This window comes from Drosophila guanche, unplaced genomic scaffold, assembly GCF_900245975.1.
Source record: "Drosophila guanche unplaced genomic scaffold, DGUA_6, whole genome shotgun sequence".
Lineage (NCBI taxonomy): Eukaryota > Metazoa > Arthropoda > Insecta > Diptera > Drosophilidae > Drosophila > Drosophila guanche.
This window is the reverse complement of record NW_022995748.1, coordinates 7,599,457-7,614,399: the sequence shown is the minus strand read 5'-3', so window position 1 is coordinate 7,614,399 and position 14,943 is coordinate 7,599,457. Positions and strand designations below refer to the sequence as shown.

The following is a 14,943-nucleotide window of genomic DNA, read 5'->3' as shown; positions in this document are numbered from 1 at the left end:
ATTTCTACATCCCATGCATATCATATTCATACAATACATAAGTATATTTATAAAGAATACTTTATTCAAAATTAAGTACACAGACTTTAAAGTTTAAATGGCAAGATTACTTCTTATTACACTTACAAGCAACTCTAGTCTTTGCTCTGCTCTGCTCTGCTCTGCTCTATGCCCAAGAACGCTATCGTAACTCTTATCCAATGCTTACTTTCCTATCATACTCCTATTTAACTTGTATAATGCCAAGAAATGCTCGAAACAAATGCTCAGATCAAGTCCTAAGTAAAAGCTGCCACAGAAACATACTCGTAAACGTATACGTACCTCCGCATACGAGAGAAACAATGAAACAATGAAATGAGATGCCTTTCCACCACGAATATATCTTGTAGTAATACTTTTTGTACAATTGAACCACCGTAGGTGTTCCAGGCAAGCGTAACGAGATCTATTACAACTGCTGCCCGGAACCGTATATAGATATAACCTTTGCCATCATCATCCGCCGAAGAACGTTATACTACTTCTTCAATCTGATTATACCCTGTGTGCTGATTGCTTCAATGGCTCTGCTGGGATTCACTCTGCCACCGGACTCGGGTGAAAAATTATCACTGGGTAAGTTCTAGTGTTTTATACTCCTATTGGTTGGGGGACTGCGGTGTAGTTACAATAATTTGAAACCACTTACGCAACACAAATACTTAAGAACCATGGAGAAGGGGAACGCGAAACGCGAAACGGGAAACGGGAGCCGCCCACACATGCAAACAGCTCGAGAGCCGCTTCAAAAGTATTTGCCAAGTACTTACTTTTTAAATAATGACAGACTCGTCTACAGCTAGGGCGAATTTAAAATTAGATGCCTCCCATAATGCTGTTGATGAGCGCTCGAAGAGAGTCCACTGAGAGCCGAACCGACATGAGCCACTCACCCGCTGACTAACTGACTGAGTGACTGACTGAATTGGCGCATTACTCGTTATTGCCATCGCTCCCCTTCTTGATGTTGATGTCGCTGAAGATGACGGCATAGTACCAGCCCAGCTCCTTGCAAGCGTTGGTTTGGCAAAGAAACTATTGAACTTTTAGTGCTGCTATGACTGAGTAGTAAAAAGTGTTCAACGATCCGGGCGTAAGGAATGTTCCGGCTGGCTGTTAAGCACTTGCCTCAAATGTGCTGTCGATTGGTGGGAGGACGGGACAGGATAGGGCATTAGTGGGCTGGAAAATCAGTAGGGACTCGACGAATGTTGAGGACTTTTACTTCAGCCAAAGTTGAGTGGTCCAAACAGAAATAGATGGCTAGCAAGTGGGTGTCAAAAAGCACCCAAAAACTACTTAAAGATTCCTAGTGGCAGTATACCAAGAACCAAAGGGAGGGTTAAACAAGTGAAACGAAAGATTCTGACAGTATTAATCATACCATTCGGTACAGTATAAGCAATTACACTTTTGGGAACTGGAAAAATGGTAATAGAAAAACATTTATGCTGTAGGGCCATATAAAAAGAGCAAAAATCCTAGCAAAGACCTACTGTTAATGAACAAATGTCACATCAGACACCCATAATATACAAGATAAGAGCCTCCGTCACTTAATTGTCTTCATCATCCGATATCTAGGTGTTACAATCCTGCTCTCGCTGACCGTGTTTCTCAATATGGTTGCCGAGACTATGCCGGCCACATCCGATGCGGTGCCTTTGTTAGGTAAGACCATTTTGTTTACCGAAACTAGTCGATGGTAATGCTTCATGTAAATGTAAATGTAAATGTTACAGTAAATCGTATGATGTCGATGTTTCTACCTTTTGCTTTAAGTTTGTGTGTGTTCTTGTCCTTATTTGGAAGTGTATTCTTTTCTTATTCAATCCATATCGATACATAACTACATACACGTATATATGTACTATATACATATATGATTTAACTATATATACAAAACCCTGTAACGTTATTGCAGTTGCATATTCATTTCATATATCCATGCATTTCTAAAATGATTTTAAACTCCAAGTAAAATCCGATGATTTTATAATATTAAAACTTTGACACACAATAAAACAAAACTGTGAATTCCAACTCCGCACCATCAGTTGCCATGACTCAATTTCCTTTGGCTCAAAAGTTAAAAGATATATTTTATATTTTGACTTTGGGGTCCTTAAGGAAATCGAAACTGATGTCAAAAAAAATATTTAGAATAGTTTCTAAAATTCGTAGAGGAAGAAACTGATTAAACAATAACTAAAGGGCATTTAAATGTTGCTATTAAGCTTTTAAAATATGCCAATAACGTACATATAAACAAATACTATACCCATATATAAGTATTTTAACTTTAACAACCCAAAAATGATCAATACATATATATATATACAGAACATTCGAGCTGGTTTGAACAATGCACACACATTTGACGAGTTTCTTGCACGCTATAAACTTTTTTTCGATTGAAAAGAAATTATCAACAAGTAAAAATTATGATATGGTTGGGTTGTTCCTAATTTAATAGAAGTTCCAAATTGAATTATCTATCCTTCGGATTGTCTTCCAGGTGATAGTCACGGATAGTTTCTTAATTTTATTAGGTTCAAAGTAAATTTTTTTATACTATTATCCAATCTGTCTAGGGATCTCAATGTTGTAAATGAATAAGAATCAATTATAACTGAGTTGATATATTTATTTTAATCTATTAATATTGAGTATTAAAAAATTATCTTACATGAGAAAAAGGAGTAGAGTTAATCAAATATTCAGGAAGGAACAACCCTACCGTATGTTAACTCCAAAGAAAACTTATTTAATCGTTTCATTCAAATATTTATTCAATTTTCAAATTCGACTTCTATCTCCAGCAAAAAGTTTTCAAAACTTTAATATTCAATTTATATTATTAAATTCCGTTCTTGGCGTACGATTTCGGTGTCTAACTTCTATGTACTTTTACCTAATATTTTTCTAAAGTATTCCGACTAAAGTTACCTATGTGTGTGTGTATGTTAAAGAAAAGAGCATAAACCTATACTTGTTTTTCTTCAATTGCCAATACATTTGTTATGCCGTTAAAAGAATTGAGAAACTCAGAAGATAAAAAACAAAAATTCTTGCATTTAATGTACTAACTAAATTTTTGTATATATCTCTTGCCTTTTTTTCTTTCTTTCAAACAAACTGTGTACCTTTGACACAAAAAAAAAACTATGTGCGCTCTCAAATGCATATTAACCATACCAAAATCAAACACTCTGAATGATTCCGAACTATGAAACATGCGCTACCCTGAACAATGCTCCACAACTAACGAACAAACACATCAAACCACATCTATACCAAACCAATCTATACCAACATCTGAAACAATAAAACAAATCAATATTCACATGCACCACAACAACAATTACTCGTACATTTTCCAACACACCCAACGATATACTATATATACGTAATATATATATATTATATATATTGACAACACGCCCAACCAACCAACAGGTACATATTTCAATTGCATAATGTTTATGGTAGCTTCATCCGTTGTGTCAACGATTTTAATATTAAATTATCATCATCGAAATGCTGATACGCACGAAATGTCCGAATGGGTAAGTCACAAATAGGTCAACCCACCAACCATCCCAAACAACTACTCGTACAAGTAAAACAACAACAGCCAACCAAACTTTCCAACAAAAAGAAAATCCAAATAAATAAACCACTGCAAAAGCGACCATCACTCATCATATACGCGTACTCGTACGATATAGCCCCAGTCCATGTACGATACAGTGGTCACGGGACCACAACTGTTCTGCTGGATAGATCTGCCCTCCTGCATCATCAGGCAGGAGGCACTCCATCCTACGCTCTCCAACCATCTACGGATTGCTGGAGAGGGCGGATGGGCAGATTCCAATCCCCCAGATCCCATGACCGCTGTCGCTGGCGGTCGCTGCCGGTCCCGTGTCCACTGTCGCATAGCATTAGCATTTTTTGATATGATTTATCTCAACCAAAAAGAGAAAAACTGCTTCACGAGAGCCATGCAAAAATAATTTATGTGTTAGCTAGAAAAATGTTTTTGTGTTTCCTCTTTTCACGTTATTTACTTACTTGTTGTACTGTGTTACTTTGTGTTGTTTTCCATTCTTAAAAAATCCCAAAGCCCAAAAATCAAAACCCTAAAAAAAACTAATAAGACGCCATCAAGAAGTAAAGTAAACTTTTGTGTTAAAGAGCAATCATTGTGACCGAACACTGAACTGAAAAGTATATTTCAATGGACTGAATTTCGGTCGTTTATGGAGCGAACCGAAATGGAAAGCTGCTTCAAGAAATATTATGCCACAGGCTTTTGCAGAAATAATACAAAATATTGCATTCATTTGCAAAATTACTAAATTTTGGAGTTCTTATTAAACCAAAGATTTTATCTTTAATTCAAAATTTTTGTCCGTTTTCCTCAAGTGTTTCGAAAGACTATCTAAATCGAACAAAATTGAACTGAACCACTTCAAAACAGTACCATATTGCGATTGTGAATACTCTGACTTACACTTTTCTCCCATGTAGTAAGTTATTCTTTCAAAATTAAATTACACATCAATATTACAAATAAATACGAGTACATCTGTACTGAAAGAACCAAACTCTGTTCATGTGTTCTGTGCTCATCAGTGACAGTTGAAAAACTCTTGAAGCTCCTTGAACAAATGATTGCAAAACATAATAAAAATATATACATAGAATCTAAATGCAAAAGAAATCAGCAAATAGTTGCACAAATAAATATGTATACAATATGTTGTTGTTTGTTATCATTATAATTTTTATTGTTGTCGTTGTTGGTGTTGTTGTGTTGCCGTAACAACATTTCTGTTTCATACACAACCAGCCCGTTTATGTTGTTTGCAATTTTTCGGTTGTGTTAGTTGTGATGCCTACTTAGAGGCGCTTTTGCAAGCTGAACTTGATGTTTTTATGTTGATTTCGTTAGTATACCCAAATGTATCTCCAATGTGGTCAAAGCCCAGACCACAAAATGTCAGTCGAGTTAAATTTTAGCCAATGTTTGAGTGACCCGGAAATAAAGGAGGTCAATGAAGCGATGCGAAGCGAAGGCCGAGCCGAAATGTGACCAGACGGATGTACAGAGTACGAAATGAATGTTGTAACCATCCAACATGTCTAGCTACTATACGTGTCTACTATAAAATAATTTATGTAATGAAAAATATCGTAATGTTGATGTTGGGCCCATAATTTCTACTTATGTGTATGTATGCCACAACCCCAATCCCAATCCTAGCAAGAAACCGAATATCCCGAGACCCCGGTCCTTCCAACCACCAACCAACCATACACCCAAGTCCCGACCACGTTGAGCCCTTTTTTGCTAGTACCTCCTCACCAGTTGCACACTCTCCTTTGTATCTGCATCTCTGTACACTCTGTACTCGTACTCGTTCTACTTATATACTCGTACTCGTGTGTATGTGAAAAGAACCTACAAAAACCCAGATGACAAAGTCGAAACTGCAGTCAAATGATATATTATGCAATATGATGCGCTCCTCTGTCTGTCTTTCACTCTAACCACACACAAACGTATGCTCTCGCTCATTTATATTGTATATTTTATCTATTTTTCTGTATATAGACTCTGTGTGACAAATATATTTTTTATGTTGTGTGTGTCTGAATGAGCAGGGACTTTTTTGTATGGTCTTCGTAATTAGAGACGATTGATATAGGGCAGGCGAAGAGCAGTCAAAGCCCGACAGTAGTCTTTCAGTTGTAGATATTAGTTGGGGAACAGGAAGAGTCACAGCAAACATAATTATAAGTTATAGTGTCCCGCACAACAGAGTACATATATTTGTAAATACATTTCCCCAAGAGTAGACTGCTGGAAAGAACCACTTAAAGAGTCAAGTATTTTCAGTAATAGTATCGCAAAAAGAAAACCAGTCCCTACCGAAAGAATCTCCACCTTTACCGCAAATTGTAATATCAATAACGGGGAAAACATGAGAGGCTTCATCATGATTTTGTTACAGCACATCCAAGTGGAAAGCAATTTCTTAGCATTATTGCAATTGCCACAAAATGCATAATGAAAAGTTTGGCTAGACGAGACTCGGAGAGGGAATAAGTGAAAAGATAGAGATGAAGCAAAAAGAGTATGGGAGAAACTCAGGGGAAGTCGATTGGCTTTTAAGAAATCACTCACATGAAAAGTTTTGTATGGTTTTCGCGCAAGAATGTGGACATGTCCCCCCACCCATGTTTGGCAGACCTTTCGACATACAATTGAATTTGGAGCACATGAAGGAAAAGTCAAATCGAGAAATCGAGCACAAAGTAACAGAAAGCCAAGTGCATGGGATGGGAATGGGTATGGGTATGGGAAGGGGTATGGGAAAGGTAGGTACGGTTTGCGTCGGGTTTGACAGCTGCCCCAGTTGTGAGTTGTCCTGACACGGGAAGGAAAATTGAGCCAATTGGCGAGGCAGCTGCATTAGAAATGTGCATGCACAAAAAGTCCTTTTGACCCGCAAACTTATTCTGCTCCACGAGCCTGTCGCCTGTCGCCTGGCACTTGAATTGGCTCCAGAGACCACACTCCCTCTTCGCGGGTTGGGCCCCGTTTTTGTGTGATAACAACAAATCAATTTGCACAAAAAGGAAATATGGTAGAGGTGGAGAGACAGCACAGAGCGGTTGGTTGGCTGAAGAGGACGAGTACGTATTGATATGGATATGGCAAATGCCAGTTGTTCCATTGCAATGGTTAACTTTGCATTTAGTTTGCATGCCACGTCCTGAAGCGAATTTCCATGTAAGCTTCTCGCTTGTTAGCCAAAAAAACGAAGAACCGCCAACAAGGAACAGAAGCAAAACGATAGGACAGGACACGGGGCATAGGAGGAGCAGGAGTCGGAGCAGGAGCAGTATCTGGCAAAGTGCAAGCGAGGTTGTCAGCTGAGAGCGAGTTGTCAGCAGCTCAACTGGAATATTGTTAAGGGGACAGGAAGGAGAGAGGGACGGGCACTGTGGATGAGCTTTGGCAAAGGAGCAAAGCATGTCCCGACTATCGATTCAATTCTTGTTTCTGTGGGTTTTTCGATTGGTATTTGAATTCACTTCAACCACGTGACCAGCTAACCAGGAAGCAATGGATGTTCAATGATATTGGAAAGGGATACTGAGACATCGAAATGGCAGAGGCCTTTGATTTCAACTAAGCTGAAAGGAAGTAGTAATTGAGACATCACATCTTATATATATGATTATGGATAGTTAAATCTGAACTTTAGGCATTAGGAAGAACAACAAAAATAGGAACAATGAATAGGACAAATAGGACAGACAAAAGGATGATGATGCTTAGTTCTGGAGCCTCTACAATTATATACTATTTGAAAGCGTCAAGTAAATCGGCTCACTTCAATCGCCTCTGATGCGGAACTAGGGAATATATGTACATACATAAGTACATATGTAGTATTTGTTGCCACCATTATTGCTAGTGTTGTATGTCTGTGCGTTTGTGTTTCTTGTTTAGTGTCTGTGTATCTGTGTTTGTGTTGTAAATCATGAATTTTGCATGCATCATGGCTATAAATAAGCAGAGAACATTGCGAAGAGCGAGACTACACCCACCCACGTGCACTGTGCACACTCGCTAGTGTCTAAGTGTAATAACAAATCACCCGCCATACATACAGACATCCTGCAGCAGAGCACATGGAGGGAGCACCAACATGTTGCGCTCCAAATAATCGACTCCACAAACTTTGTTGCTTTAGTTGTAATCAAATCAAATATAAATCATACTTGTGGCCATCTGTCTGCTGGTGTGTGAGTCTGTTCATGCAAAGTAGCCATAAATCGTGGCGTGCGGGCCTCATACACACTCTCCGCCAGAGACAGAAGCCATCATCATCCCAACACGAACTGTACGAGTATCACACGCAATTGGAACATATATGAATATAATAATTTTGAGTGGGGTAATCGTTGGGCTTGTTCCACTAAACGTTTCAATTTCGCCACCTGCCGTTAGATACGCATCGTATTTTTATGCTGGCTGCCATGGATATTACGAATGAGTCGCCCGGGACGACCACTGATTCTGGAGTTCCCGACCACGCCCTGCTCGGACACTTCGTCTGAGCGCAAGCATCAGATACTCTCCGATGTCGAGCTGAAAGAGCGGTATTTAGCATAACGAGTTTTAAGCTGTTCTTGCTTTTGCTTTCACCTAATAATCAAAGCTTATTCCTTGCCAAACTTTATCGGAAATTGCATATGCATCGAGAATATACACAAGCATACATTAACCTCCGAACCAAAGTAGACTTTGGCATACCTGGCAAGCGTGCAACGAAAGCAAAAGCAGGACAGAAACAGTGCAAAATATTCATAGACCTACAGAGTGTACTTACCAAATTGTTTGTCCTCCCCCAAACGAAGCTCCTCGAAATCACTGCTGGCCAATGTTCTGGACATCGATGATGATTTTCGCCACAATTGTCGCCCCATGACGCCAGGCGGAACACTGCCGCACAACCCAGCCTTCTATCGCACGGTTTATGGGTAATGAATCCAAATATACTCGTACCAAAAGCATAATGTTCTGCAGGCCCCTGGGTCCGCATTCGGCTAAGTAGAATAACCAACTCACGTCCCATGTTTTTGGCCTTGTGCCAATTTGCAGACAAGGCGACGATGGCAGCATTGGACCAATTGGCAGCACTCGAATGCCAGATGCGGTCAGTCATCACACGTGCATCAAATCATCAACAGAATATGAATTAGGTTTAATCTTAAAGGAAATTCGCTTTATAACTGATCAGGTAAGTTGGCTGATAATCATCCCTGAATGTTGGGTGTGATATCTTGGCAAACATTATATATAATTGTTATCAGATCGTATATATATATATCGTTCACATACCAGAGGCCCCACTCAATGCCTGCATCTAGCCCTTCACCCATCATTGTTACAGATGAAAGTTAATAGTTTTGCCTCTTCTTTTCTCTCCAATTTAACTCACACACTCTCTCTCTCTCTCTATCGCTGAATACTCATACCAACCCAAACATGAAATATAACCCGCAAAAACCCACAACCAAAAACAGCTACGTAAAGATGACGAGTCAAATGACATTGCCAATGATTGGAAATTTGCAGCTATGGTCGTTGACAGACTGTGCCTTATCATATTCACAATGTTCACAATATTAGCCACAATAGCTGTACTACTATCAGCACCACATATTATTGTCTCGTAGCCATATGGGCGAGGTGGTTATTGTTATTGGTTTTATTATAAAATCAATTTGTTAATTATTAAATTAATAACGAAAATTTTTAAGTAAATTAAAACCAAAAAGAAAACACTAAAAACCACAAAAAAAGAGAAAAACACTTGATATAAATACCATTGACTAAATAATACACAGAAAAAATGCTTAAAAAAAAATAAACAAAATCTTGTCTTTAAAACGCAATAATTTAAATATAAACAAGTGAACTCGTTTAAAGAAAGTCTTTCGTAAAAAAACACATACACAACAAGAGACTTAACAAAAAATCATGTACTACCATTGTTTACAACATTTTTAATTCCAATTTTCCTAATTCTGTAGAAAACAATATCTAAAAACTGATAATAAATTAAGTTTAAAAAGAGTACCCCCAAACCTCCTCTCCCCTCTCCCAAACGACATTATCTCATTCTTCCACTGAATATACATACATATACACACATATATATGAATGCAAGCAAAACGGGTATATTTTCCTTTAAAGTTTTTATATTTTTTTTAATAAAGGAGAATACTTATTGATAAAAAATAGACAGATTTTCAGATTTTTTTTTTTGGATACGCTTGAAATTATATTGCTGTTTTTTGAGAATTGAAGCAAGATCCCAACAATTTTTGGAAGACTTCATTTTGTGAGCTTTATAGTGAGAAATTGTAGATGAAAATAAATTCTAATATAAATAATTGTACACACTTACTCGGACTAAGTGAATGTATGTATGTATAGGGGATTGGAACCAATGTTTTTGAATCAACAGATGAATAATAACCAGATTTGTGGCTAGCCCATGGAAGTCCCAAATTCCAAGGAAAACTTTCAGCGAACTTCATTTATAGTCACTTAGGGAAAATACACAAATTTCGCCTTTCTTCTCCTCTCTAGACAAAAACGCATTTCTAAAACAGAACCAATTAACCTAACATATCCACTACTACGTAAATGTATACCCTCCCCGTTGTAATTTTTACTTTGAACAGAACCCCATAGGATAAACACAAAAACCCAAAAGCAAATCCAAGCCCAAACCCAAACACAAATCCCAAAATCCCCTAAAAGTCCATTAAACCCATTAAAGCAAACCAAAACCAATAGAATAACCCATCCAAATTGGAATTAGAAAAGAATTCACAAAAGTTTAACTAAGAAAGAAAAGAAAAACGAGAAATATGACGCGAATGAGATTTATCCAGTGATTTTGAGTGAACCAGCCCATTGCGCACAGCAGTGGGAATGTTTCTCATAGATGGCATTCCCTCTAGATTGGCGCGGCAGCGAGGCAAAATTGATCAAATTTAATGGCTGCGAGCAATAATATCTGCGTGTTGATGAATTGCATGATTTTTTGGTGATGCAAACGATGATCGAGCGAATTATTGCATGGACCTATGCAGGCCTCGTGCAAGAGTTCGCTCATTCATCGCAGTGAGAACAGCGAAACATCGTACACAGTCTAACTTTTGGTATTGATATGAGCTATTTATAATTTATGATATTCATTTTTGATTTAATATTGAATACTAAAAGTTTATACACTGTACAAACACCAGAAGCAATTCACTACAAACAAAACAAAAGCTGAACAATGAATAGGATAGAGAGGCAAGTCGAACAAATACGATTACCGATATATACTCGATATATAAACATATATACCAATAACAATGAACATCACAAGACCATAGAACTCACAAACATGCCGGTGCATGGGTAATTATGTGCTTCGCTTTAGTATTGAGCGCACAAAACATACATACTTGAAAACGAACAAGAACAAACAACACATATACTCGTAACCCAAGGAGCTTTATACAATTATATACATACTCGTATGATAGAGGCGATCTCTGCGATCGGGAGTCAGTCTAGTCGGACCTAATCTCTCATACATTTGATACATACATATGTAGATACATACTATGTAAATCCACTACCAAATAGTCGATTGTTGGATGACTCTTCAATCCTTAGAGTATGATCTTACAGTATGTTACTGTCCGCTAACTAGCCAAGCACACAATTTCTACAACAAAACAAAATAAATAACACATGCAACAAAATCTTAAAAATTAACAAGGCATGGGAGTCGGTCGAGAAACTGCTAAGAACAAGACGGAGGAGAAACTCTGACAGATCTCTTTTACAGACCCGAAGATGATCCCAGGCCAGAGTCTTTTCCTTCCTTGTTCCAGTGTCATTTTTCTCAACTGAATACCCAATACACAATGCCAAAAGCGAACGAATGAAATAAAAATTGAGTTTGACTAATTTCACACAACATTTTCTTTCCACACAAAAGAAAACGTTAAACATGGAATTAATTTTTTAATTTTTAAGTTACAGTTATTCTGCTTCTAATTGTAAATCTTGTGCAATGAAAACAATCAGAATTTTTCTTTGAATATAAACTAAGCGAACAAAAAGAAACGAAACAGAAACCAAAACTGATACAAGCAAACAAAAAAGGCAACAGCAAAAGCAAAAGCAAAAGCAGAGAAAAACAAAACAATAATTTGCAAGAATAAATAATGGGAAATATGATAAGTAACTAAACGAAATCACACAACTTAGTCTAAGCCACACAGATTACACAGACCGAGAAACTCGTAGCTGTAATTAAAATTCTATCCAAAGAGCTGAAAGAAACAGAGATACGAGTACAACCACAACAGAACAGCTAGCAATAGTTTTAAGAGCAAACCAAACGAGTATATTGAGGAATGGTTCCACTCGTATTCGGATTATTTTTATTTTTATGACTTTGGGTTTTAGACAATTTTGAAGCAATTTTATATCGAATTTTGTATGCCAGCCATTTTATAGCTATACAATCTTTTGATTAAACCTTTCCATTTCATTTTTAACGTTTATTTTTTGGGAACAGTTTGAATTTGTATTTATGAATAAGGCTTAGCTTTTGATAAACGATAAATGGGGTAACCAAAATGTATGTGGAATGCAGATTAGTGGATTTTGATGAAAGGTGAAATTCGATGTATTTTTTGTTAGATGCCTACCAGATCAGCGGGAATACAAATAGATCAGAGACAGATAGACAGATTTAGTGGGGATTTTTGTTCGTCTTTTTTGATATGGATATACGTTTATTTTGTATGCTTTTCCAAGTGAACGTCAGTGAGAACAATTAACGATAGATTTCAATCCTACTCATAAGAATATCTATAAATAGAGAACATAGCAACAAGCTGCCAGCATGAGAAATAAAAACAATAACTAATTTTAAATGTTTTATACATTTCCATCAATTGTGCTCATTTAAAGAAAAGTCAGAAAAGCGGAAATAAACTCAAATAAAATAAACCAGCTCTGGACAGATTCGATACAAGCAGCAGTCGATACGGGATTATGTTCAACATTCAATTAGCTGAAGTTGAAGGAGCGTCTACACATAAGCAATTTTTAAACGAAATGTCACCCAAGTAAATAGATTTAGAAAATAGTGAGGCCCCACGAGGTGGAGGAACCTAATCGAACATATTATTCACATCCAGACAACTGGTCAAGTTGGTTGGGATTAATACTCGTACTAATACCTACATTTCTAGGGCATAAAAAGGACAGCGTTTTGGAAAGCGTTTCTTTCATCATACATACATACGATACGGTACACAACACATGCATATATACAATATGTACATGTATGTTTAAATGATATACATATGCATATGTGTGAGTGCAGACATATATATATATATATATATACTTCTTTTTTACACTGGCAAACAAGTATAGAGTATACATACATATAGCATATATACCTTGTAATACATAATACAAGAAAATATTTGAAAGCAAATGAAACTTTTTCCTACAACTAGTTGCATTTAAATGAATTTTAAAAAATATACCTAAAAGTATATATTTATTAAAAAGAAAAGAAAAATGAAACAAAACAAAAATGAAACACAAAAACCAACTCTTTCTCTACTAAAAACCAAACCAACAAACAGAAAAAGAAAAGAAACTTTAATATAACATTTAATTAGACATTTAATAAGGGTTATGTGAAAACAGAGTCAAGCGAGAAGAATCGTAAACTAGTAAATATTTAAATTAAATTAATTTTAAAAAGTGAAGAGCAAAACAAAAGAGAAGCGCTGATTTTTTATGTCGTTATTAGTATTTAAATTTAAATAATTGCATATAAAGAAAACAGAATAAAGAATTAAATGACAAAACCAAAAATATAAGATATAATAAACAAAAAATTAGAAGAAAATTGACAAATTGGTCATTTTGACCTAGTAAATTATAGAAAAAAAATAAAACCAAAATTGAAAGTAAAATAAAAAAAAAAACAAAAAAACATAAGAAGGAAACCCGAGAAAACGATTGTAAAATTTTAATTATTATTATTCAATAATAAATACAAAAAAATGAAAGATTTGACAGAAATACCATAACATACAATTAGGTTTTATTTCAATCCAACAATTCCAACTTCAACACTTACTCGTAAATACATTGGAGAGAGGATCCTGATGCTCAAGACGAAGATGAACACGCCTTCAAAATTCGGAAAGGTAAATTGGGTCTCGTCCTAGACATAAGATGATAATTAAGACACATGCAATGTACAATAGAACGAGTACACGTTAACACCAAGCACATATCTGATCAATGTAAATATGTACAAACGTTCAGTCGATAAATATTCATAAAATCCTATTCCATAGCATCATGAGTTCATTGCAAAACGACACTTGAAAACTTGTACAAAAAAGAGCATAGTTTACTTAGTAATAGAGAAAAGCTAACTTTATAAAAACTGAAGAAAAAACAGGACATTGCTCTGATATCAATACTATATTCAAAGTGTTAAAATTTCCCGTCTGACTATCAAGAAATAGAAGCTTGCAAATTTTACTAACGAAAAATTCTGATTCCCTGCGCAGTTTGTCAACAACCAGCTGAAAGTTAAATTAAAATCCAGTCGTTCCTTTACGATCTCCATAAAACAGAAATAACTATAAAACAAAAAACATATGTATATCCAGCTAGCCAATCAACAGATCTTATCCTCGTATATCAGAATGGAAGCTGCGTGTATGTATGACAATTATTTAACCAAATCTCATTTTATTATCCAAGAACGCATTGCCACTTTCCGCCATTAATAATTGCCTATATATTTGAAATTTTCGGCATGATTTCTTTATATCCTACCGCTATTTATCCAATAACTAAACTCTAATTTCTAAAATGCTTTTTAAAATTATGCAAGATTTCCCTGCAAGAAAGTCAGACTTCCCAATACTCGTTCCCTGTTTATACATTTGTTTTAGCATGTTACCCTTTCTTCCTATTATACAATTTATTAACGACCTATTTTCTTCTTGAATGCCATCTAAATTGCGAGTAATACATCATGGAGACGGAGAAAGGGTGAGTGTATTAAAATTTGACCACAAAAAAATTGTTGTATTAATTGTAAATTTTTTATAGAATAAACTCGATGTTTATCGATAACATTGGATACATTCAATTAGCAGATAATGGAATATGGAACGTCTTGTGGAAGGATCATCATCATAATTATTAGTATAGTCCTATACAAATGAGTGTTTATTTTAATTTTAACT

The 14,943-nt window shown here is 36.0% G+C and overlaps 1 protein-coding gene across 1 annotated transcript in view; it reads left to right on the top strand.

Moving 5' to 3' along the window:
* Positions 1 to 13,646, top strand: part of LOC117584320 (neuronal acetylcholine receptor subunit alpha-7) — a 54,994-nt gene extending 41,348 nt beyond the window's left edge. The window contains exons 6-12 of the mRNA XM_034273149.1: positions 424 to 618; positions 1,627 to 1,713; positions 3,502 to 3,611; positions 8,075 to 8,226; positions 8,485 to 8,607; positions 8,729 to 8,867; positions 9,154 to 13,646. Coding sequence (XP_034129040.1) covers positions 424 to 618; positions 1,627 to 1,713; positions 3,502 to 3,611; positions 8,075 to 8,226; positions 8,485 to 8,607; positions 8,729 to 8,867; positions 9,154 to 9,306 — 959 coding nt within the window. The 3' untranslated portion in view covers positions 9,307 to 13,646. The remainder of the gene's footprint in view (positions 1 to 423; positions 619 to 1,626; positions 1,714 to 3,501; positions 3,612 to 8,074; positions 8,227 to 8,484; positions 8,608 to 8,728; positions 8,868 to 9,153) is intronic.
* The last annotated feature ends 1,297 nt before the right edge of the window (positions 13,647 to 14,943 follow it).